The sequence below is a fragment of the Humulus lupulus genome, chromosome 1 (genome assembly GCF_963169125.1).
Source record: "Humulus lupulus chromosome 1, drHumLupu1.1, whole genome shotgun sequence".
NCBI classification, from domain to species: Eukaryota; Viridiplantae; Streptophyta; class Magnoliopsida; order Rosales; family Cannabaceae; genus Humulus; species Humulus lupulus.
The window spans coordinates 255,662,775-255,688,164 of NC_084793.1; the positions used below are offsets into that span (position 1 = coordinate 255,662,775).

General features: G+C 37.9%; 1 protein-coding gene across 1 annotated transcript; it reads left to right on the forward strand.

Moving 5' to 3' along the window:
* The first annotated feature begins 3,612 nt into the window (after positions 1–3,612).
* On the forward strand, positions 3,613–10,156 carry LOC133805714 (uncharacterized). The gene is made up of 7 exons (XM_062243878.1): positions 3,613–3,801; positions 3,918–4,184; positions 6,354–6,465; positions 6,779–6,945; positions 7,811–8,093; positions 8,206–8,369; positions 9,872–10,156. Exons 1-7 carry the CDS (start codon positions 3,642–3,644, stop codon positions 10,021–10,023), a joined length of 1,305 nt encoding a protein of 434 aa, XP_062099862.1. The 5' UTR covers positions 3,613–3,641; the 3' UTR covers positions 10,024–10,156.
* Positions 10,157–25,390: the final 15,234 nt, after the last annotated feature.

The following is a 25,390-nucleotide window of genomic DNA, read 5'->3' on the forward strand; positions in this document are numbered from 1 at the left end:
TAGTCTATCCTTAGATAATTAAGTTAATCCCAAGGCTCGGGGTACCGGAAACATCTCCGAGGGCAAAATGGTAAAATTCCCCAGTATTCCCACCTAGACTTCCTAACCTCAAATATTTCTCCAATTATTTATTTCCATAACCCGATAACCTAACACAACCATCCAATACTTAAAATACCCCTTGACTTACCCGAAGTCAAGTACTAAGCCCCGTTGTGACTTTCCCGCTAGCTAGATCCCTAGGATCGCCTTAAGTCGCATGCTGCAGATTTACCCACATAATAATGTGGTTCTCACAATAATAGCATATAATCATGTTTATATTCATATAAACATACTAGCATGCTTATCATATAATCATGCTTTAAACTTAATAAATTCACACGTAAACCAATTATGCCCTCCCGACACACTAATTAAGGCCCTTAAGCCATATTAGTGATTTTGGGTCGTTACATAAACTCGCTCCTCCCCCTCAACAACTACAAGGACCAACATTAACTCAGCTAGAGCTGTAAATGTGGGTCGGCCCGGCCCGACCCATATTTTCGTGCCTTCGAATAATTCGGGCTGGGCCTATATTCAAATTCGTGTCAGGTCAGGCCAGACATATTTGAAAGAGTAAGCCCAGCATGGCCCATGTTGTGCCGTGTCAGGCCCAAATCGGGCCGGCCCACTTTCCTTATTCGGACCGGCCCACTTTCTTTATTTGGGCCCAAATTCGGGCCAACTTTTAGGCCCATTTTATTATTGCCAAAAAATGTGAGGATGGGGTATTGAAACCCAACCGATCACTTTTAGCGAAGAGGATGCTTCCCACGTCCAATTTCCTCATAATGACCCCCTGGTCATAACATTCCACCTCGCAAATAAGAGGGTTCGTCGAGTCCTCATCGATAGCAGGAGCTCAGTCAATATCCTTTATAAGGTGACACTGGAAAAAATGGGGTTGATTGCTCGAGATCTAAAAGCTTGCGAAACAACCCTGTACGGATGCTCAGAGGAGGGAATCGCCAGTACAGGGTCTATCGAGCCTCCAGCCACCTTAGGAGACTATTCAGTCTTGATAACTAAGATGCTGGAATTTATAGTAGTGGACACCCCATCAGCCTACAATATCTTGCTCGGGAGACCAGCCCTAATCGGGCTGGGGGCAGTCACATCTGTTAGGCATTTGACCGTAAAGTTCCCAATGCCTAGTGGTATCAGGACGTTGAAATGAGATCAATTAGCAGTCCAAGAATGCTACAGTATCTCCACGAGGGGAAAAGGCCAAATCAATGCACATGCACTAGTAATTATCGAGGAAATTGAAGAAAGAATCCACAAGTTCGAAGAAGAAATCGACCCAAATCCCTGTAGTTGGCGCCAACAAATAACATTTTATAGAGATAAAGTACCACAGTGCCCAAAGCCTTGTAGTTGGTGCCAACCACAGTCCAAATGGACTATGGCCCATGCAGATGCCCAATAATATTAGGGCTAGGTCTTCTTTTGATTGTTATATTAATATAATATAACATCATGAAAAAAAAAGACATCAGATGGATTTCACATTATTTTTCCAAGATAAAAATGATTGTGAGAAGAACACTCCCTCATGTGTTGTGATTAAGAAGTGTGTTCTTGTGTATCCTACCAAATAGCACAGACATGCACCTGTCTCATTCTCTTTGTGCGAGCCATAGTATGAAAGATGGTGGGCTAGGAGGCTAAGACGTTATTTGATCTACACGTATTCTACATCTAGAAAAAGTATTTGTAGGTTTCTATTTTATTCAGATTCATGCTCATGAGAAAGATCGCACTCTAGTTATGGCTCTTAGAGTGATTCTTTCTTATGCTATAACAATTGTTATTATTGCATTGAAATATTATCTCATGCTTTCGTTGCACTGTCAATCACATGATCAAAAACCAATAGTTTCCTGATCAAGCTAAATCTTTGTACACTTGGCTTGGAAACAAACTTGTGTCTCACCAAAAATGGAAGTCCAACGTGTCCTGTTCATTTAATGGTTGAAGGCACACTCAGGTGTGGAAGGAGGCTCGGGTGGCGAGGGCCACTGGCGAGCAGTGAGGGGCGTCAGGGATCAGTTACGTCCGATGGCGACAGTAGCAAACCCTTGTGTTGAAGACGCACTCGGGTGTGAAAGGAGGCTCGAGTGGCGAGGGCCACAGAAGAAAAGCGAGGGGCCTCGGGAATCAACTACGTCTGATGGAGACTTTAGCAGATCCTTATGGTGCGCGTTCGTCTGAATTGTGCGTCTAGTTAGGGTGATTGGCTAGGGCCCTTTTCTTCTTACGATTGGTGTTGGCGTGACCATCTGGGGATCATTTGGTTCATGCGAAGGGAGAAGTAGGTAGGCACTGGTGAGAGCCTTGCCTCTTCTTGCGCATTGGGGAAATGGTGAGGGTCACTACTCACGGCGGATGTTGGTGATTGTTGCGCTTTGGGGAAGTGGCGAGTGCCACTCCTCACGAAAGATTCATCGCTTCGCGGGCCGCCACGTGGAAGTGCTGAATTTTGGGTATAACACTCTTAAACACAAAATAAGAACAAATAATATTAAACTTTTTTTAAAAAGAAAAGAAAAGAAAAAATTAACCTCATAAAAAATGAGTAAATTACAATATGTTTGACTTTCATGTTGGTTATAATAAAAACATTTATAATATTAAAACTAAATAACAATATTAAAAATTTTAGCCATTTTATTCTTATAAAAATTTCTCATTTTTTTTATCATGTCCACCAATAAATGGAGGAATTGTTTTTAGTGGACCTATGAATTTGCAATTCATGGGACCCATGAATTGCCTAGTTCCTCGTCTCTTTAATCCATCTCTCATTCAATCTTCCATATCAAACAAATGTTAGTTATAACATTTTATTGTTTCAAATAGTTTTACATTTTGTAATAAAAGAATAATAGACTTTATAATTTTAGTCATTAAAAATTATTTTTTATTAATTAAAATATCATTGTTAATTTTAAATTCAATTTTAAAAAATAAAAATAAAAGTAAGACCAATGATATTATGACATGTGAAAATGTATTTTTTTCAATGAGCATATAGTATCCAGGTGAGATACTAATTAAAATGAATTTTAAATTCAATTCTGAAAATGTATTTTTTCTAAATAATTTAATATAACATTTTAATAACTTAATATTACTTATGATTGAGACTGTCATATTAAAAAATTTGTTGAACAATTAGAGCCCAAATATTTTTTTTAATTGATTTTCACTCTACAAGGTATACTTGGTGATTATTATTCGTATTATAAACAAATACAATGGTTAAAGTCTTGTTTTTTTTTTTAAAAGAGTGAAGAATATTTTATCTTAATCATAAAAGGAAATTGTGTTATCATTGAAGACACGTATATACCATATATATATCAAGGAATATTTTCTTTCAGTTCAAAAAAAGAAACGAATAAGTATTATCACACGAGAAAAGGCAAGGACGTATCCACGCTTACCAAGAAAAGGAGGAGTGAAAACTTAATCTCAAGCCAACAATGATTCACACTTCTCAGAAGATGTATTTATATAAATATAAAGCGATACCATTCATAAGCAGTAAAACCATCTTAATAATATAGATTAATTTCAGAAATACTTACATAATGACATCTCGTATAAATCGTTCCCCTGATCATAGTTCGTCATCATCTTCCGCAGACGAAGATGACCGCCAGGACGTATTTAGCTTACTCATGGGAGTGTTCGATCACGATGATGAAGACGATGACGATCAAGATGAAATTTCTGATGAAGAAATTGAGGGTAAGTATATATATATACTTCAATGCTTATCATTGATTGATTATTTAATTTCTCTTTAATCTTAAAAATATACACAATTTTTAACTTATTTCGTAATGGTTTGAAATTAATCAAAGTAAGTAGTGAATCGGGTTCTCCGCCGCGTCGTAGTGAAAGTGAAGAAATTGAAAGTTCAAATAATATTAATAATGGTGGTCGAGCAGTAATTCCATTTGGTCTTCTTCCTTTATTACTGCCTTTGTTGCAAGCCGGCTTCCTTCGTGGACCGGTGGCGCCTCCCCGGCCCGCCGTTGGTCCTATTCCACCACTTCAAGTTCCGCCGCCACCTAATGCCCATGGCCATGTACTTTCTCCATCTCCAACTCCAACTCCAACTCTTCATCGTAAGTACTGCATTGATTAATGAGTTTTTAGATAGCTAAGCTAGCTTTATTACGTACGTGTCCAGAAATAGGAGGTAGTCAAAATATCACTTGAGTAAAATTATAAATGTAATGTATGATCAAGAATTTTCATTTTCATAATAGTAATAGTAGGTATAAACTTATTGATGGTTGATTAAGCAATTAAGCTATATATAATAATCGTTTTGTTTTTTTTCCTAATAATAAATGGCTTCTTTTTAAACTCTACAAATAGTTATATAGGATTTTAATGCCATGAAGGATGAAGTACTGATAACGTAGGTCAGAATATAATTCTCCTGAATTATTAACGCACACAATTAATCAAATTTTCATAGAAAACTTCACCAAGACGTTTAGCTCAATTTTATGGTTTGTTACTTTAAAGATTTAAAAAATATATATTATTTATTGCAATATACATGCATATATATATATTTATATTTTCATATATGCAGAGTTTTCCGTCAAACTAGATATAAGCGTAAATTTTTTTAATAAAGAAATTAGTAATTACACAGGTTACATTTATTGAACATTGTTATGGAGTATGTATGCTCAACTTCCGCAATCTTTCAATTTTAATATTGTTTTTCACATATTTTAATTTAAAATTAAATTATACCAATAATTATTATATATAGTATGATATAGTGACATATATCACTTGTAATATCAATCTCTTTATATTTTTTAGGGTTTATACTTTTTTGGACCCTGTATTTTTTCCCATTATCTGTTTGGACCATGTGTTTTGACAAATTACTTTTTGGACCCTATGTTTTGTAAAATGGTTAAAATAGAACCCTAAACTCAATTTTGATGAAGAAAAAATTGAATATAACAACATAGTTTTTAAGCAGAATAATTTTATTTTTGTTCTGAATTGTTAGCTTGGTAAATTATTTGTGATTTTAGTTGAGAAAACATTGACAAAAATCGGGTTTAGGGTTCTATTTTAACCATTTTACAAAATATAGGGTTCAAAAAGTAATTTGTCAAAACACAAGGTCCAAACAGATAATGAGAAAAAACACAGGATCCAAAAAGGTATAAACCCTATATATTTTTTTAAGTGTGTAGATAAATGTTTTTTGGTTTAAAGGTTTCTTTTCTTAACTTTAAGCAAATATTCTAAATATTTAACTAAATATACTTTTAAAATTAATTAAAAATAAATACTTATTAATTATATTAATATAAATTATACAAAACTAAATATTTAATAATTATATTAACATGAATTCACATGTTATAAAATATTAATATTACAATAATGTATAATATATATAATAAATACATTATATATAAGTACCGTTTGTGTATAAATAGTATGACTGTGTAACTAAATAAGAAATTAGAATAATATTTACTTTATATAAAGAATAAACAAGTTTCTTCTTTAATCATTGCGCGATTTTTTAATAAATGTTTGTATATTAAATAAGGTACGTAATTTGAGATCTAAAAGATTGTCATATTATTATTATTTTAAAAAAACAGAAACAATATTTTGGTTTAATTTTTCTTTTAATATGTTTATGTTATTCTTTTATATATAATATTGTTTATTTATTTAAAATTTATATGATAATCATATAAATTTAATAAAATAATTAATAGTTAAAAAAAATTAAACTAGTATATAGTATATATATATAGGAATTTTCTTAGGTATGTGCATTATTTTTGCCCCTACCATACGAGCGTTTTCCATTTTCAGCACTTGGAGAAATTATAATCCAATTGTTTTTTGCATGATGACAGAATTATAGTTATAAAAGTCATCCCGCCAATTTTTAAGAAATTTCGTATAGTTTACGACGCCGAAATCATAGTTTAAACAGTCAGTTTTATGGGTGTCTGATTTTTTTATACGCACGCGTGAAAAACAGATCATTTTAACTCTGATTTCGGCACCGTAAATTATTCAAATTTTTTTAAAAATTGGTGGGGTGTCTGTTATAATTATAATGTACGTCATCATACAAAAAAAAATTGTGATATAATTTTTCCAAATACCGAAAATAAAAAATGCCCCTACAATAATGACAAAAGAGATACCCTACCTTCCCCTCTCTCAGTATATATTTATATATATGAGCTTAGGCCGATCCCACAGTACTCACTTTATATATTTGTTTTCAGGAAGGAATGTTGTGCCAAGTCACTTCTTGCTCAAAATCGAGTCATTTGCGTCTTTTTCAAAAGCCTCAGTAACTAAATACCGTTCTGAGTTTGAAGCCGGTGGCTACAAATGGTATTACTTTTACTTTAGTCAATTCTACACATATGTTTTACATCTATATACATATAAATGATACATATATATATATATACACACACTTTTTGTTATGAAAGCAAAATGAAATGAACACACTAAGTTTGAAATAGGTGTGTGGATTACCTGATTTTGCTTTTGTACTATTGTATTACTTTTGTTTTAAAGTTAAAATATGATAATATTGTTCTTTTAGTGTATGCCAAACTTATTGGGATACATTCTTTCAAGGTTGACAATTTACTTCTCTTTTATATTTTGATTTCACTTACACTAGCATTATTAATGACAGGGAAATAAGTATCTTCCCAAATGGGGACAAGAAAAATGGCGGGGAAGATCATATTTCTGTTTTCTTGAGACTAATACACACCAATCTCCCTATTGGTTGGGAGGTCCATGCTATTTTTACCTTCTTTCTGTTTGATCAGATTAGGGACCAGTATGTTACTTGCCAAGGTACGTGCTCCCACCCATGATTAATATTTTACTTTATAACATATGATTTGGTTACTCAACTAAATAATATATTGTAAAAAAACTCATCATGGTAATGATTTAATCTTATTTTTAAAAAAATTGTTATAATTTTATCTTATTTATCTAGATATTATTGGTAAAAAAAAATCAATATTTGCTTTTGTTTTCTCATAATTTATTTTTTAAAAAAATTATCAATTTTCTCTTTTTTCTTTTTCTTTTTCTTAGTCTGATCCAATCCAATATTATCCTATTTTAATCTTTAAACTAGGCCTATAAAATTTAATTAAAGAAAATCTACTACCAATAGTACTAATTAATAACTTGACTCTAGTTGAAATAGTTTGGTGTGTGAGTGTGTGGGAAGAATAAGGGGTTCTAATTTCGCTCTTAAAAATTAGTACTAATTAATAGGATATAATTTAAAGTTTACTTGATTAACTAAACATAACTTATAATTAGACCAAATTTTTTATAGTATATAACCTTAAATTTTATTAATACATGTACCTTAAATTTATTTCATTCACCATAATTATTAGTTACCGACGATGATCATCATTTTATTACTTTTCCCCTTATATAATATATAATCATTTTACACTACATCACACAAACATGCAAATTATGAGAGAGGTATATATACTCCCTATTACATGGCATATTTTGATTGGATGAAATTCATGTAGTAGCTAGTGATATGAATTATTTATATTAATTTTTTGTTGCAATGAGCAAATGTACTATATTATATATATATATATATTGAACAAGCCTAGTTAAAATAAATATATGTAATAATGTCTTTCATTTTTCTAATTCCTTCTTTGGTTAAGTACTGTAGATAATGCAAAAGTATTGCGGTTCCATGCAATGAAGACAAAATGGGGTATAACTAAATATATTGACCTTAAGACGTTCAACGATGGTTCCAATGGATACCTTGTCAATGGCATTTGTAGTTTTGGGGCAGAGGTTTTCGTGGTCAAAAACACAATCAAAGGAGATCATTTATCAATGATCGAGGACCCAATTAAATGCACTCATACTTGGAAAGTTGATGCTTTTTCAAATATAACCCAAGACCGGTATGAATCCGAACCATTTGTTGGTGGAGACTACATATGGTATGTACATATATAATTACAGACTACGGAACATGTTTATCCAAAATATATATATATATATATGTATATTTATTCTTATATAATTTTTGTTTTATTTGTAAATTCTGAGCAGGAAAATTGTGCTTTATCCTGATGGGTTTGGAGAAGGGAAGGGAACCAACATTTCATTGTTTCTAAAATTGGATGTTTCAAGTCTTCCTCCAAACAGTAAGCTCTTTGTTAATTACGTTTTGCGTTTGAAGCACCAAGTTAATGGAAAGGATTTCGAGCAAACAGGTGAGCTCATGAGGGAGACTTCTCTATTTAATTTGATCCACATATACTTATTATTGATACATACGTTTTACTTTTAGTGTTTTAAGGTCTAATAATTTTGAATTATAAAATGATAAAGGAACAATTTCTCAACTCTCTAATGTCTAAATTTTCTGACTTATGAATTCTTTTGCGACTTAAAATTTAAGAATTATGAGTTGTTTAATATTTACAATCCAATAAATAATAGATAATTTTATTAATTCAAATAATGCTTGGATGGTAAATTTTTTTTATTTAAAAAAATATATATATAATATTACGAGGAAATTACAATTTATACGAGCTTTTGAATAAAGTTTACAAAAATATAACTTTTTTTAAAAAAAAATTATTCTGTGACATTTTTTAAGAAATTTCACTTTTATGGGTTTAACTTCCCATAATTTTGTATAAAAATTTGTTTATATCATAGTTTTACTCTTAGTCAAGTTTTTCATTTTTAGTTAGTTAGCAATTGGGTTTCTCATAGTTTTTTTTTCTTTAATAAATTTTCTTATACAAGTTACGAAAAGTACAACCCTATATTTTTGCACATTAATAACATAAAAGTCATATTTATAAAAAACTCCCTAATATTATAAATTGTTGTTGAGAATGATATTTGAACATCTCCTTTTAAAAAAACTATACAATAAATATATCATTATATATTAGACTAAAATTTTATATTTTAAATTATTTAAATTTGAATAGAATATAATATTTTTAAAACTTATTATAATCAATTTTACTTAAATAATTAACCTTTTACACAATATTAGCATGAACGCACCCAACTAGTAGCAATCACATTTGAACTGGGGAATCAGCCCAATCCAATTCACGAATGATCCTTAATGAATTGGGCTTGAGCTGCACAGCGTGGCCCAATGGAAAAGAATAATGTAGGGCAGTTTTAACTTGAAAAGTACCCAGATTTAGGATTAGTTAACAAAAAATAGCTACTAATAACATTTAGTTGAATACTACCCACTTTTTTAATCACATTCTTCATATTACCCTTAAAACACTACTAGAAGTCCAATGTAAAAATCTCAATATTTGCCTCTGTCATGCTATTTAATTCCCTCTTTAAATAATTTTCTATCAGCTCCACTAGTTAAATATGAAATGAAAGGGGTATAATAGGTATGTTAATGAAATATTGGGTATTAAGGTCAAAATCTAAAATAATAGGTGAAAATAAAATAGGTTCCTTTAAATTGGGTACCACATCTAATTTCTACCAGTTTTTGTCAAGACACCTTTTAAACTGGTGTCTGTATTAGAAGAATTAGTAGTATGAGTTATCTTAACTTTATCACATGATCTTCTACATTAAAATTTCATTTTCTGTTATTGCACTTAATATTCTCTTAGTGAAAGTTAGTTTAAGCAAATATTTGCTTAAGAATTTTATTATTTATTTGCAATAAATATAGATTATGTGTTTGTGTACTCAAAATTTGATTGTGTTGCAGATAACAATCTTTTCCTATCGTCTAATGGATGGGGTTTTCGTCAATTCATGTCGCCGCCAAAGTTGAAACAAATCGAAAATGGATTTCTGTTGAATGATAGTTGCATCATCGAGGCTCAGTTTGAAGTGCTCGGATTAATTAAACAAGATTGATTATGTTACCAAAAAAAATAGTACATATATGTATTTACAATTTGTATATATATATATATATATCATAAAACAGTGATAGTTTAGTACATTTACATAATTTATATCTTTTATATATATATATATTATTTTAGTTCGTTATGATTATATTAAGGTAATAGAAACAAAAGGAATAAAATAGAACTATAAAAAAATTATTTTTTATAGTTTGTCCGAAAAAATCAACTGAGAGAATATTTTCAATTCAAAAAATTATGGGAAAATTACAAATTGTACGGTATTTGAGAAAAAAAGTCTAAATATACGGTTATATAAGTTTATTACAAATTTACGGTATAATTGTTATCTCTCCCATTTGTAACTTCTGCTTTAGTCTCCATCCACAAATTAATTCTTTGTTTTTGCTGAATCACCCATCCAATGATTCCAACAGTAGTATAAATGTTTTTTTTATAATATGCTACTTTTATATATAAATATATATCAACTAAATTTATTTTGTCTTTTTGCTAATATTTTCCATTTTTTTTGTCTTTGTAGTCTACATTTTTTTTCCTATATCTCTTTTTTTTTTTTTTTTTTAATATTTTACTTTATACTTGATATTTAAATAGGTTAACAAAGCATTATATAGACAAAACAATTATAATATTGCTTTAAGAAAACATATAATATTACTATTAAAAATAAACTTATTTTAATTAAGTCAATCAATAAATTAGTAATATATATGTTGAGAGATGTTATAAAAATAACAAAGGATAAATAATTAAAAAAAATTGATCAAACTAAATAAATTTATGTTTTATTTATTGCTTTCGAATTCAATATCCATGATTACTAAAAAAAATCAATATCTATGAGTTACATTAGTTATTGGTTTAATAATTATATATTACAATATAGTTAATGATCGTCACAATATTATTATTTTAATATTTTTAAATTAGAATTATAAATCTTTGTTACAATTATGCTAATAAAAATTATATAATGTTTTTGTAAATATTAGTTACAAAATATATTTTCTAATTATAAAACTAGTTTAAGAAACTTTTGTTACAAAAATAAATTTTTTAGTTACAATTTAATCTCTTTTTAAACTAATTTTTTAAATATTAATTACAAAAATGTAAAAATTGTTTACCATTTAATAATAGATGTTTACAAATTTGTAACAAATATTTACAATTGTAACATGTATTTACAAATTTGTAATAGATTTTCATATATTTTTTATATTTTAATGTATTTTTGTAGATTTCCCTTAATAAAGTGTTTTATAAATAATGAATATCTTAAATTTATATTTTTGAGTTGTATAGTATAAATAAGATGGTTCCTGTAATTTTTTGGTATAATATTATAACAATATGAAAAAATATATTATTTTTATGTAAATTTTGGTTACGATCTCTTAACAATAAATTATTTTCGTAAATGTTAGTTACAAAAAATATCTTTCAAAGTTATGAAACTAAATTTGTAAACTATTGGTACAAAAATAAAAAATTTAGTTACGAATTTGTTCGTAAGTTTTATGTAAAAAAAAAATACAATTCTAAAACTGATTTTTGTAAATATTATTTACAAACATGTAACAGATGTTTACAATTTTGTAACAGATATTTACAAGTTTGTAAACGTTGATCACAAAAAATTGTATTTTACCACTTTTATTTACAATTTTTCCACTCCGTATTTACGCTTTTGCCACTCCGTGTTTTTGTCAAAAAATTTCGTATTTTTGTAATGTACCGTATTTTTCATATTTTTTTTAACTCTTAGTGTATTTTTGTAAATTACCCAAAAATTATTATATTCTATTTAAGCCGGACCGAACTTGAATTGGATTAAGCCCTAAGAAATATTAAAGATTAGAGTCATTGTTATATAAAGTTTTTAAATATTTATGGTATTTTTCAAAATAATTTTTAAAAAATAGATCATTGGGCTAAGGGGCCCTAAGCGTGGGTCTAGCCCACCTTAGCTCAAGGACGGCCCTTTAAGATTGGTAAAAATCCTACAACTACCTAAAAAATAAAAATTATGATGTGTTGTGGGTCATAAAAGGTTATTACATCAATTATCTATTGAACGTAATAATTTGTGATGTATATAGAGTATAGCATCTCACATGGAAAATATTTAAGAATATTGAATTATTTATAAAGAATGTGGCCACTCCACTAACCATTAATTCGTTTTTAGATGAAACTTCATAATTCTTAATAATCTAAAAGTTAGATTTATGATAATGCATAATAAGCATCAAAATAATTTTTGCTTTACCAAGAAATGTTCTTAAAATAAAGTACCATGAAGTTTTCATCTAACAATACAACAAAGCTAAATCAATGAGAAATAAAAATCAAAAGTTTTTAATAAATCAAAATTATTACAGTAAGAACAAAGTATTTTAATAGAATCAAATTGCAGCAACATCCCAGATGTAAAAATAATCACAACAACATCCTAGATCCACAAATAATCGCAATAAAATATAATCAACATAAATCTCTATTTTTCTCTTATCTGTTTCAACATCTTAGATTGACCAACAAAGTTAATACAAAAAACACAATATGGGCAGCAGTAGCATAGTTAAGGTTGTGATCTGTTTACTATAAGAAAAATGGCATTTGGTGTCAGTGCATTAAACTCACTATCAAAGTTTTCCATTGGTGAATAATTCCCACTATGCAAGCATGGATAGAGACTTGGGGGAAAATGTTATGTCAACTTTTTTACACCATATTAAATTCATGTGGGCTCATAAATCTAAGCATGTGCTCAACTTCTAAGGGGATAACTTTCAAAAGAACTAGGACTCGAATAGCTAATAATGGGTGCTCAAGCCTAGCGATAGCATAAGAAGAGCTTATGTTTTTTTACACAGAGCCGATGCTCAAATACAATACTACAAAAAAGCTTTTTGTGCGGGTTATTGCACCACATGTATACATAGTACAATAGGACTGGAGGAAAAAATTGGAGCTTATAGTGCCATGCTATACGTGGTGCCAAAAATTCTTTTTACGCCACATATAACATGGTGCCATAAGCCCCACTTTTTAAAAAAAAAATCATATATATATAATCACATCCTAAGAAAAAAAAAACAAAATACAAAAACTATCAATTATAAAATGTAAGGAAACAATCAAAGAATGAAAGAAACATGTGTATATAAGCCAACATTTCAAACATATAATACTTTGTATCAAAGCCAACCAAAATAAAAATATTTTGATGAAAGATGATAAAAAAAAAATGCAGTATCCAAAATGAAAGGACGTGCATGCCGAGCCCCTCTGCTTGTAAGCCCTCGTTACTGGATCTGCACTGCCCCTTCACGATGCCAGACCTGCATGGCTGCACGGACTTGAAAATGAAAGAAAAGAGAGAGAGATTTACCTTGTTGTCGACTCCCCCTTACTATCCTCGACGACTCCCAACCACTTGTAAGAGAAAAAAAGGGTGAGAGTGAGAGAAAAAGAGAGTTAGAGACAAGAGGAGTGAGAGAGAGCTGAGATGAGAGGAGATGATAGCAACAGAAGAGGGTGGAGAAAATGAGAAAAAGATGGAAATAGGGTTAAGTATGGGCTGGGCTCCTATTTTTTATTTTTAAAAAATTTGCACCTTTTGTGCCATGCTAAATGTGGCTCCAAAAGCCATAACTTCTCTTGTGCCATGATGCAGATTTTGTGCCTTGGGTTTTGTGGTACAAAAGGTAAGTTATTACTCCACGGTTTGCATGGAGTAATAACTCCACAATAATGTTTTTACTCCACGACTTACTATTAGTGTGTGTGCACATTCAACAATATATAAAAGCATGGGTTAGTCCACTCATCACCAATTGATCTTGAGATGAACCCTATGCCACTTAGACATTTCATCCTATGCCAATACTTTCAATAATTATTGTCCACGCGTATAGTCCTTCCTTTCACATCTCACTATCTGAACTACATTATACTTGTTGACGCAGTTTTTCGCCAACAGTTATCAAGAGAAGAAAAATGATCACTCCTTTTTACGTGGTTCGGAGGTTAAAATCCCCTAGTCCACGAGTCAATATTATTACTGTTTCTCTCTCTTGCTATTTTTACAGAGTATTTGCCTTACAAGAAGAATCAAACCCTTTGCATTGCCCAGGGTCTTGGTATTTATAGGAGAATGATCTCTGAGTAGGCATTTGGGTCATCCCGTGATCTCTTTATCCTTCACGTCATCTCTGTGGCACTGATAATTAATATCTAAACCTTACATTGAAGTGTGGTCTAATCAGTAGGTAAATATGGATAATGGGCCGCATGGCCTAAATTAAGTGTGGAATGTCTGATCATGCACGTTTATATTGCGTATCCGGGAATTCGGGAATAAAATAGACACGTGATGTCTGTTATATGCACGTTTATATTGCGTGGTTGACTTTATAAAGATCCTGGGGTATATGTCAGGCCTCTGATGTACCGCGAGCTTAATGTAGTGCTAGCTCATGCCTTTTGATGTCATGTTTACACAATGGTTCCAAGTGATGAGTAGCTAAACGATCCATCAGTTCGAACTATTCGTCTAGGGGATCATTCTAGATTTCCCTAAATGAATGGTGAACACGTGGCGTACTGCTTATGGCTTTTTATTAGTTCATTTCTCCCGATCTGCCTCAACAAGGTACGTGCTGATACTCAGGGCGTACATTTGCCCCCCAAGCCCCTGCCTGTGATCTATGACGTCACTTTTGTCTTTCACGGTGGGGGCTTTTAAACTTCCTTTTCGATTATCCGGACCCTGTGCGTTCCTTGAGTATCGGACACATGGAACGCCATGATTGGCGTCTGTTCGGGTTTTGAGGATCGTATTAAATGGCATGGCCATATTTTTTCCGTCGTTTCGTCTTTCGAGTTATGACCCTCGTATCTCAAATTAATTTAATCGGACGGTCCTTGTTTCCTCATGCCTCTTACGTATAAATAAGGTTGGCAATTTTCAGTACTTATCACCCTTCATTCGAAAATTTCCTTTATCTTCTCTCTTTCGAAATTTAAAAAGCTCTTCTTCTTCTTCTACTTATAATCCCAGAAATCCCCATACTCTTGCCACAAAATCCTTTCAGAAGTCCAGCCTTAAGGAATCTTCCAGGACTCCTACTTCTATGCTGTCAGCAACCTTCATTTGGAAAATATATTGTAAGTTTCCTACTCGTTGTATGTTTTGATTTCCCTTTTTCTTTGTTATGAAAACCTACATATCATAGTCGTAAACAGTAGGTTGTTTCTGACTGGCTCTTGGAGCATAGGTTCCGATTCTAGGCATATTGAGTAGACCCAAAACATGTCTAGGATCGTGATGTTCACAACTAGGTAATTTCTAGGTAAATTTCTAGGTAAATTTCTGGGTAATATTTCTAGGTAATATTTCTGGGTAAATTTAGGAAATACCCATTCGGGGTATGGAAGATGAGAGGTTTTTAGGGTGTAAAACCGGGTAGCTTACGGGTCACACTTCCTAGGTGGTTTTTCTCTCAAAACCTCTCCCCCAAGGCAAGTAATAATCTGACCCTCCTGACACAAGGATCCCAGAATATCAGGGATCCATTGGAAACTTGGGCGCGTAGCCACGGAAGCACGTGACTTTACATCGCGGGCTGAGATTACCTCAGCTCGTACATGAAAAGCCCTTATTCTTCTCGCACTGTTTGTCTTTTCATAGCTTTTAGGTCGCCTACTAAGTTTTTCATCGTTCTTGTTCGCCAGGCGATCAGATGGGGCCCAAAAGGAATGTGTCTAAGAAAAGCGCGGTCGGCTCGTCATCCTAGCAATCTAGCAGAGGGAAGGAGGTCGCGGTGGAGTCTCCCATCCCCCAGTTCGGTCCCACGGTGGAGAATGAGATCGATGTGGGATCTGATGCTTTCTTTGAGGCGGAGAGGATAGCCTCGAAGATCACGACCCAAGGGAGGGTCAACAAGATAATGCTGTCCCATAACATCGAGGTTGGGACCGACATCCTTATTGCCCGACCTCCCTTCGAGGGTGAGAGGAGCTGAGCACCCCTCGATGAAGACTTCGCGGCCTGGAGCGATGAGCATCTTAGGGCCGGGGCCTTCCTCCCCCTAGATCAGTACTTTGCCAACTTTCTCAATTACATGAAGTTGGCACCATTTCAACTTCCTCCAAATTCCTATCATCTGCTAGCGTGGCTGAGGTATCTTTTTCTGAAACACGAGTGGGAGGTCCCTACCCCGGCAGACATCCTCTACTTCTTCTGTCTTAAGGCTAGCCCAGATCAAAGGGGATGAGGTGATGGGTTCTACTACCTGACCCGCTTCTTGAACTCATCCACGGTAATCGAACTTCCTAGCCATCCCAACGACTTCAAAGATCAATTCTTTATGTCGAATGGGTTTCGCAACTACGAGTACCATTACTACAACCTTCCTCCCAAGCTTTCTTTCTATCTTCAGCTCGCGTAATCTTTATTACCTTTTTTTTCTATCTTTTTGCGTGTATACTGACTGGAGCATCATCATGCAGCCATTTTCGCGAGGACGGCCAGATCCGTGACCCTTGGGGGTCAATATGATACCCTGGCGGGGCTCCCGCTCAGTGAGAAGAACTACCACCAGCTCGTGTCTGATGGAACAATGTTGGTGTGTAAGTTAATCTCTGTAGGCCAAACTCTGGCCTTGAGGAGGACGTGGGCCAATCATTTAGTAGCCCGCGTGCTGGCGCCTATTCCCGAGGGCAATGTCGCGGTCGACGGTGGCGAAGAGCAAGAAGAGGAGGCCGAGGTGCCGCTCGTGCGAAAGAGACGAGCTCCAGAAGCTGCTCAGGACCCAGATTTGGACCGAGCTCAGTAAGGGGCAGCAGCCAGCCCCTCCGGCCAAGGCAACCCATACCTCTTTCGGGACCTAGATAGGACAGCCGCAGACCTTAGGCTAGTTAGGTTTAACCCAAACCAGCTCGTGCACCGCCACCAAAATGACCCAGACCGAGACATAACCTTGCTCCAATGCGTAGATCAATTAGTACTGCATCATGACATGGGTCATCCTAGGGGTATTGTAGTAGTAGACAACACTTTGTCTTTTAGGTCGGCCTTTTTTTAGGAGTATGGGACCAACCTTAGGTCGTGACCCTCCTTTCTCGAGAGTATAGTCGCTCCTGGACTTAGGCAATACATGGAGGAATCCAGTACCGAGGTAGAGCCTGACCCGGAACCTCCCCTAATCTAAGAAGTGGTTGATTTAGAATCTCCTTCCCCTGTAGCAGCTCCGAGGTCGGAGGTCGTGGAAATAGGCTCTTCCTGTAGCTCGGATGGTAGGTTTTTTGCTACTTCGTATGTATTTATTATTAATATTATTATTATTTAATTTTGTTGAAGTTCGTACATGCATTCTTATCACATTTCCCATTCTTTTTTTTTCAGGCGAGGAGATGGCACAGAGAGGGGAACCTGACATCCGCTCGATGTTCCAAGAAGGGAGATCCAGCGATGGTCCCCTTGTCAAGAGACTTCGGCCTACTTCAAAGAAAACACCGCCTCTGGCTGCGACTGCCTCCTAATCCCTGGCTAAGGGGAAAGGCTCAGGAGCTCTGCCCGCCGCAGCCCCGGAGAAAAGAGGTCCGACTGCACCCCTTCCTCGTCTTCCTCCACCTCCTGCTCGGGAACCGGTAGCATCGGTTGGTCCCCAAGCTCCAGTGGTCCCTATCGCCACTGTTCACATCCCCGTCAACCCCCAGGATCTGAAGCTGATTCCAGACCCTTTTCGGGGGACTGTTTACGAGACGGCGAACTACTCGGTGGAGCATTTTTACAAGGCCAGGCCCAACGACCTGAGGGCTATTGAGGAGAGGAGCCCGGAGAATGTCATGGAGTCTGCCTTGGGGATGAACCTCACAGTAAGCATTTTCCCTGAACTTACTTTTATGATAGGTATTTTATTTTTCTGGTATGTGCCTAACTATTTCTTTGCTTTTTGTAGGCGGTCCTGGCTCAACAACGCAGCATATCTCGGGCCAGGGCCAGGGCCAGGAATGAAGAACTCAAGGCCGAGCTGACTGCGGCCTAAGCTGCTCTCGCCGTCTCCCAACAGAGCGAACAGAGCGCCAAGGCTGCTTTGGCGGCAGCCCATGCGAGTGAACAGGCGGCGAAGGCTGCCTTAACCACTGCTCGAGAAGGTGAGCAAGTGGCGAAGGCGGCCTCGGTAGCCCTTCAAGCCAAGCTCGAGGGGGCCAAGGAAAAATTCCTGGAAGTCGAGGCGGCCATTCTGGAGGAGAAGAAGGCTTCGATGTCCTCCATGGAGAGTATGTTGTACCACTGCTGGGCCTTCAACCAGGAAGACAAATTCTCCTTCATGGACTCCGATGCATGGGGGCACTACCTCGAGAAGTTCAAAGTTCGGCTGCAACAGGAGCTGCAGGCGCCGACTGAGACCAGGGAAACTTCTGCTGTGGGCGAGCATGAGACTGAGGAGGTGACGTCCTCAGAGCAGCCTAGGGGAGCCTAGATTTTTTTTTTGTATTTTCACTTTTATTTACTTTTGTTTATAAATACTGAGCACGAGATTATTCTCCTCGAGACAATTTATATATATTAATTTTAGTTATTTTAAGTTTTACTTGTTCTTCAATCTTTTTCTCATATTTTATGATGTGTTCGGTAGAAACTTAGTTCGCGTTAGTTTTATCGAAACCTCGTGTTTTTTTAGAAAAAACACTGGTTAATCAATTTAACCACTTCTAAGTTTTGGAACCTGGTCATGTCCAGGATACTTAATTTTAAAAACTTAGTTCGCGTTAGTTTTATCAACATCTCGTGTTTTATAGGAAAAACACTGGTTAATCAATTTAACCACTTCTAAGTTTTGGAACTTGGTCATGTCCAGGATACTTAATTTTAAAAACTTAGTTCGTGTTAGCTTTATCGACACCTCGTGTTTTTTAGGAAAAACACTGGTTAATCAATTTAACCAACTTCTAAGTTTTGGAACCTGGTCGTGTCCAGGATACTTAAATTTAAAAACTTAGTTCGCGTTAGTTTTACCGACACCTCATGTTTTTTAGGAAAAACGCTGGTTAATCAATTTAACCAACTTCTAAGTTTTGGAACCTGGTCATGTCCAGGATACTTAATTTTAAAAACTTAGTTCGCGTTAGTTTTATCGACACCTCGTGTTTTTTAGGAAAGACACTGGTTAATCAATTTAGCCAACTTCTAAGTTTTGGAACCTGGTCGGGTGATATGCCCCCCAAGTAACCAGGAAGTGGACTTGCTTGGTTACTTGAACTAATCATACAAACAAAATCGTACGTAGACATAAATGAAACCATAAACCATTTTTTTTATATAGTTAATTGGATTTTATATGCAAGCCTTACATATAGGAATGATTTGATCACTAATAATACTTTCTCAAATGCACAACATTCCAGGTTCGTGGCACCATTTCTCCATTAAGCTGGGCCAATTTGAAAGTACCCTCCTTTACGATTTTGATGATCTGATAGGGCCCTTCCCAGCTCGGGCCTAAGGCACTATCTTTGGGGTCCTTGCCCGCCAGAAATACCCTTCGAAGTACCAGGTCTCTTAATCCAAAGGCATGCCTCTTAACCTTTGAATTAAAATACCGAGTGATCTTTTGCTGGTAATGTGCGAGCCGTAGTTGTGAATCTTCTCTCTTTTCATCAATCAGGTCGAGGGACGCGCTGAGAAGTTTGTCATTCTGCTCCTGGCTGAAGGCCTGGACCCTGTGCGAGGCTATCTTTGTTTCGACAGGAAGGATGGCCTCACTCCCGAAAGTCAGGGAAAAGGGGGAGTGCCCCGTCGAAGTTCGGTGCGAGGTCCGGTATGCCCACAGCACCTGCGAGAGTTGCTCGGGCCAAACTCCCTTGGCCTCATCCAAGCTCTTTTTAAGGCTTGCCTTGAGTGTCTTGTTCACAACCTCGACTTGCCCATTAGCCTGGGGGTAGGCCACTGAGGAAATACTCTTAATTATGTCGTGTCTTTCACAAAATTCGGTGAAGAGGTCGCTATCGAACTGGGTTCCGTTGTCCGACACAATCTTCCTTGGCAGCCCGAACTGGTAGACAATATTCTTAACCACAAAATCGAGGACTCTCTTTGATGTTATTGTTGCCAGGGGCTCTGCTTCTGCCCACTTCGTGAAGTAGTCAATGGCCACTACTGCATAGCGAACTCCTTCTTTCCCCGTGGGTAGGGCTCCAACTAAGTCAATCCCCCAGACCGCAAATGGCCACGGGGACGAGATCATCTTCAGCTTGACTGGTGGAGCTCGGGCGATCATGGTGAACCATTTGCACTTGTCACACTTTCGAACGTAAGAAATTGAGTCTTTTGATAGAGTGGGCCAATAATACCCTTGCCTCAATATCTTCAAGGCCAGGCTTTGGCCCCCAGTGTGCTACAAAATAGTTTTAGCCTCCTCCGGCAGAACACATCGCAGAAGAGGCAGAGACAGGCCACGCCGGTACAACGTTCCGTCTATGACTGTATACCTCGGGACTTGATAGAGTATCTTCCTTGCGTTATTTCTCTCGTTGGGTAACTTCCCTGTTGTGAGGTACTCGACTATGGGCGTCATCCAGGTTGGCCTAGCACCGATCATCTCGATCTCCCTTGTATCCTCTACCACGCTTGGTCTTTCCAAGAATTCCACCTGTATCAGGCTCAAGGTCTCGGCTTCCCTGGAGGTGGCGAGTTTTGCTAGGGCATCAGCATTAGCGTTCTGCTCACGAGGGATCTGCCCGACTAGGCTGTACTCAAATTCAGACAGCTCCTTCTTTACCTTGGCTAGGTAGGCCGCCATATTGGTTTCCCACGCTTGGTATTCCCCTAATACTTGGTTTACCACGAGCTGGGAATCATTGTAGCACTGGATGGCCATGGCCTTCAGCTCCTTGGCCACCCTAAGCCCAGCCAATAGAGCTTCGTATTCGGCCTCGTTGTTGGATGCCTCGAATCTGAATCGTAACGTGGAGTGGAAACGATGTCCCTCCGAGGATATAAAAATCATTCCTGCTCTGGACCCGTTCTTGTTAGACGAACCATCCACAAAGATCCTCTACAACGCCTACATCGGCTCTTCCCCCAGTTCCTCTTGGAATCTAGTGCATTCAGCCATGAAATCAGCCAAGGCTTGGCTTTTGATTGCAGTTCGTGGTACATACAGAATTTCGAATTGGCTGAGCTCGATGGCCCATTTCAAAAGACGTCCTGATGCCTTAAGTTTCTGTAGTACCTGCCTTTAAGGTTGATCTATTATGACGTGGATTGAATGGGACTGGAAATACGGCCTAAATTTTCTAGAGGTCGTGATAAGGAAGAAAGTGAAAGACAAAAGTGACATCATAGATCATGGGCAGGGGCTTGGGGGAAAATGTACGCCCTGAGTATCAGCATGTACCTTGTTGAGGCAGCTCGGGAGAAACGAACTAATAAAAAGCCATAAGCAGTATGCCATGTGTTCACCATTCATTTTGGGAAACCTGGAACGATCCCCTGGATGAATAGCTCGAACTGATGGATCGTTTAGCTGCTCATCACTTGGAACCATTGTGTAAACATGACATCAAAAGGCATGAGCTAGCACTACATTAAGCTTGCGGTACATCAGAGGCCTGACATACCCCAGGACCTTTATAAAGTCAACCACGCAATATAAACGTGTATATAACAGACATCACGTGTCTGTTTTATTCCCGAATTCCCGGATACGCAATATAAACGTGCATGATCAGACATTCCACACCTGATTTAGGCCATGCGGCCCATTATCCATATTTACCTATTGATTAGACCACAATTCAATGTAAGGTTTTGATATTAATCATCAGTATCACAGAGATGACGTGAAGGATAAAGAGATGACGGGATGAACCCAATGCCTACTTAGAGATCATTCTCCTATAAATACCAAGACCTTGGGCAGTGCAAATGGTTGGATTCTTCTTGTTAGGCAAATACTCTGTAAAAATAGCATGAGAGAGAAACAATAATAATATTGACTTGTGGACTAGGGAGATTTTAACCTCCGAACCACGTAAAAAGGAGTGATCATTTTTCTTCTCTTGTTAATTGATTGCCAACATCCTTGAGTATTATCATTTTCTTATTACGGTTTACCATTAAGCACTAATCCATCCTAGTCATTCATACAATTCACTATTGGCAAAAAACCGCGTCAACAGTTTGGGGCTTTCATTGAGAGGATTTAGATTAGTGCTATCACAAATACTTGATCATGGTGGTCACTCGTTCGAGGCATGGTAACGAGGCGGATCAACATTGTGGGCAGGAGGCTCACCATATCGCCGTATCCAATGAACAAGACCTGGAGATCCAACAACGATCGGGGAAGCAGCTGATGGGCCATGACGACACTGGGAGTTCAGCGCCCGTACCTCCAAATGCGAACCCAGGTTACCTGATGGTGGTGGAAATTGAAAACATGCAGTTGAGGGGTCATCTAGCCAAGGAAAATAAGAAAATCGAGGAAGTCTTGGCCCAGCTACCCCCTCTTGCAACCGACGTTAACGTCGGAAAGAGGCAGAGCAGGACTCACAAGTCCCGCCGGGATAGTCGGCCCAGGCCCAGTCGATCGGTTAGAACCTCAACCCCGAGTTCTGTGCCCATGTCGCGCCATCACCAGGAAACTATGTTTGATGATTTTCCCAGGGCCCATCAGCGAGTCAGCTGGTCAGTCAGAATTTCAACTCCAAGTTCAGCTCCACCATCGAATGCACCCAGGAGAGCTCGTGGCAACTCGTGGAGGAGGTCCGAGGAAAGCTCTCGCTGACAACCTGATCCGACCAGCCCTCCCGTGTCGCGGTCAGATCGCCCGGCGCAGAGAGCTAGAGGTGGTGGGATAGAGCGACCGCGAGCTAGTTTGGTCCGACCAGACGGGACTAGGATTGCTTCAATAGTTAGGCATCCCCCTTCGCCGATAAGATATCCATCCCCTCCTCGTCCTGCTCGAGATATTCCTGCATACGGGAACAGCAAGAGGAATCCTCCTCCCGCCGTTCCTGCTCATCACCCGTGAGCGCACGGAGATGTCCCAGATCCTTCCTTAGATAGCAGGCTCTGAGCTTTTCCAATGGGAGCTATTGGACCGAAAGCCACTGAAGTGGCAGATCTGGTGGAGACCTACAAAATCATCTAAGTTCGGCACAAAGCCCTCGGGCCACCTCGCGGACCGACCTTCGAGATCGCCTCAACTCGCAGAGGGGGCCGGCCAGAAATGAAAGTCGTGCTCGCCTAGAGGATGGTCCTTCCGAAATACGTGACAACGGGAATATCCCACCAAACCAAGCTCAAGCTTGGAGGGACAATAACCCGCCTAACGCGTACAATGGGATGGGAGTTGTTGAACAACACCAGAACAACCCAGGGATCAAAGACCAAACCCTCGAAAGGTTAGCCCAGATGGAGGAACTGGTGAAGAGGCTCCTGTCAGAGAAAGGAAAAGACGAATACGACTTGGGGGACGAGCTCGAGATTTTTGCCCCCAACATCGCAGCAACGGCATACCCGCCGGGTTTTAGGATTCCCCATCTATCCAAATTCGATGGAGACGGAGATCCATCAGATCATTTGGGGATGTTCAATACCCTGATGATGGCCCATGATATCGGTCCCGAGCTGAGATGCCTGATATTCTTTTCGACTCTGATCGGGCCAGCTAGGCAGTGGTTCAAGCAATGTAAGAAACAGTCGATCAACTCGTGGAAGAATTTCTTTGCCAATTTCAAGAGGGCATTCCGAGCCACTCAAGCAATTCGCGTCAAAGAGGATACCTTGGCGAACGTGAAGCAACAGCCCGGGGAACCCTTAAAAGCTTATTTGAGTAGGTTCGCAAATGTTGCGGCCCAAGCTAGGGACGCGGACGAAAGTTCCAGACTCATGGCTATAAGAATTGGAATCCTTGTTGGGGGCGGGCTGTGGAAAGAAATCCAGAGGAAAGGTGTCAGCACTGTGGATGAATTCTTGAACAAGGCCCAGGAATGGATAAACTTGGAAGAAGCACGAGCATCGGTTGCGGGAACCAGCCAAATCCCTGACTAGCCCGTTGGAGCGAAAACGGATGTCGTAAATATGACTCAAACCGTTGCCAAAAATAACCAAGGGGGTGGAAGCAAGAGAAAGGGAAACGACGAGGCAGGCCAGCACGGTCTGAAGAAGAACAAGCCCGTGGAAAAGTTCAAACCGGTCTACGCAGTTTATACTGACCTCACAAAAACTAGGGAGCACATTTTCCTAGCAAATTCTGCCCGCCTTCCCTGGAAAAAGCTAGAGCCCTTGAAAAATCAAAAGGCTAAGAGAGACCTTTCCAAATTCTGTCGATTCCACAACGACATCGGTCACAACACCGATGATTGCAGGCGTCTGAAGGATGAGATCGAGACACTCATCCGAGCCGAACCCTTGGCTCAGTATGCTCGGAATCAGGTCACTCCTAATCAGCCAGCCAGGCAAAACGTTCAATCAGCTCCGGAAGTCCCAGCAAATCCGACCGGAGCCCAGGCAAGACAGGACCTCCCTCCTCCAATAATAGGAGGAGAGATAACCACCATTTTCGGAGGCCCCCAACTGGCAGGCTCAAGCAGGAGGTGGAGGAAGGCGAGGAAGGAGCGTAGTCGGACCTCTTTTCTCTGCGGCTGCGGTGAGCGCAGCTCCTGAGTCCGAGCCTTTCCCCTTAGCCAGTGATTGGTAGGCAATCGCAGCCGGGGGCGGCGTTTCCTTTGAAGTAGGCCGAAGCCTCTTGACAAGGGGACCCTCGCTGGATCTCCCTTCTTGGAACATCAAGCAGATGTCAGGTTCCCCTCTCTGTGCCATCTCCTCGCTGGAAAAAAAAAAGAATGGGAAATGCGTTAAGAATGCATGTACGTTCTTCAAAAACAAAAAAAATATTAATAATAAATACATTCGAAGTAGCAAAAATCCTACCCTCCGAGCTAGAGGAAGAGTCTATTTCCACGACCTCCGACCTCAGAGCTGCTACAGGGGAAGGAGAGACTAAATCAACCACTTCTTGGATTAGGGGAGGTTCCGAGTCAGGCCCTACCTCGGGACTGGATTCCTCCACGTATTGCCTAAGTCCCAGAGCGACTATACCCTCGAGAAGGGAGGGTCACGACCTAAGGTTGGTCCCATACTCCTCAATAAAGGCCAACCTAAAAGATAAAGTGTTGTCTACTACTACAGTACCCCTAGGATGACCCATCTCATGATGCAGTACTAATTGATCTACGCATTGGAGCAAGGTTATGTCTCGGTCTGGGTCATTTTGGTGGCGGTGCACGAGCTGGTTTGGGTTAAACCTAACTAGCCTAAGGTCTGCGGC

Bases quoted from the DNA above. Each gene is read 5' to 3' on its own strand.
- LOC133805714 (XM_062243878.1), top strand. From the start codon at position 3,642: ATGACATCTCGTATAAATCGTTCCCCTGATCATAGTTCGTCATCATCT. The intron at 3,802-3,917 runs GTAAGTATATAT...AATTAATCAAAG, and splicing joins TTCTGATGAAGAAATTGAGG to TAAGTAGTGAATCGGGTTCT. The intron at 6,466-6,778 runs GTATTACTTTTA...TATTAATGACAG, and splicing joins GAAGCCGGTGGCTACAAATG to GGAAATAAGTATCTTCCCAA.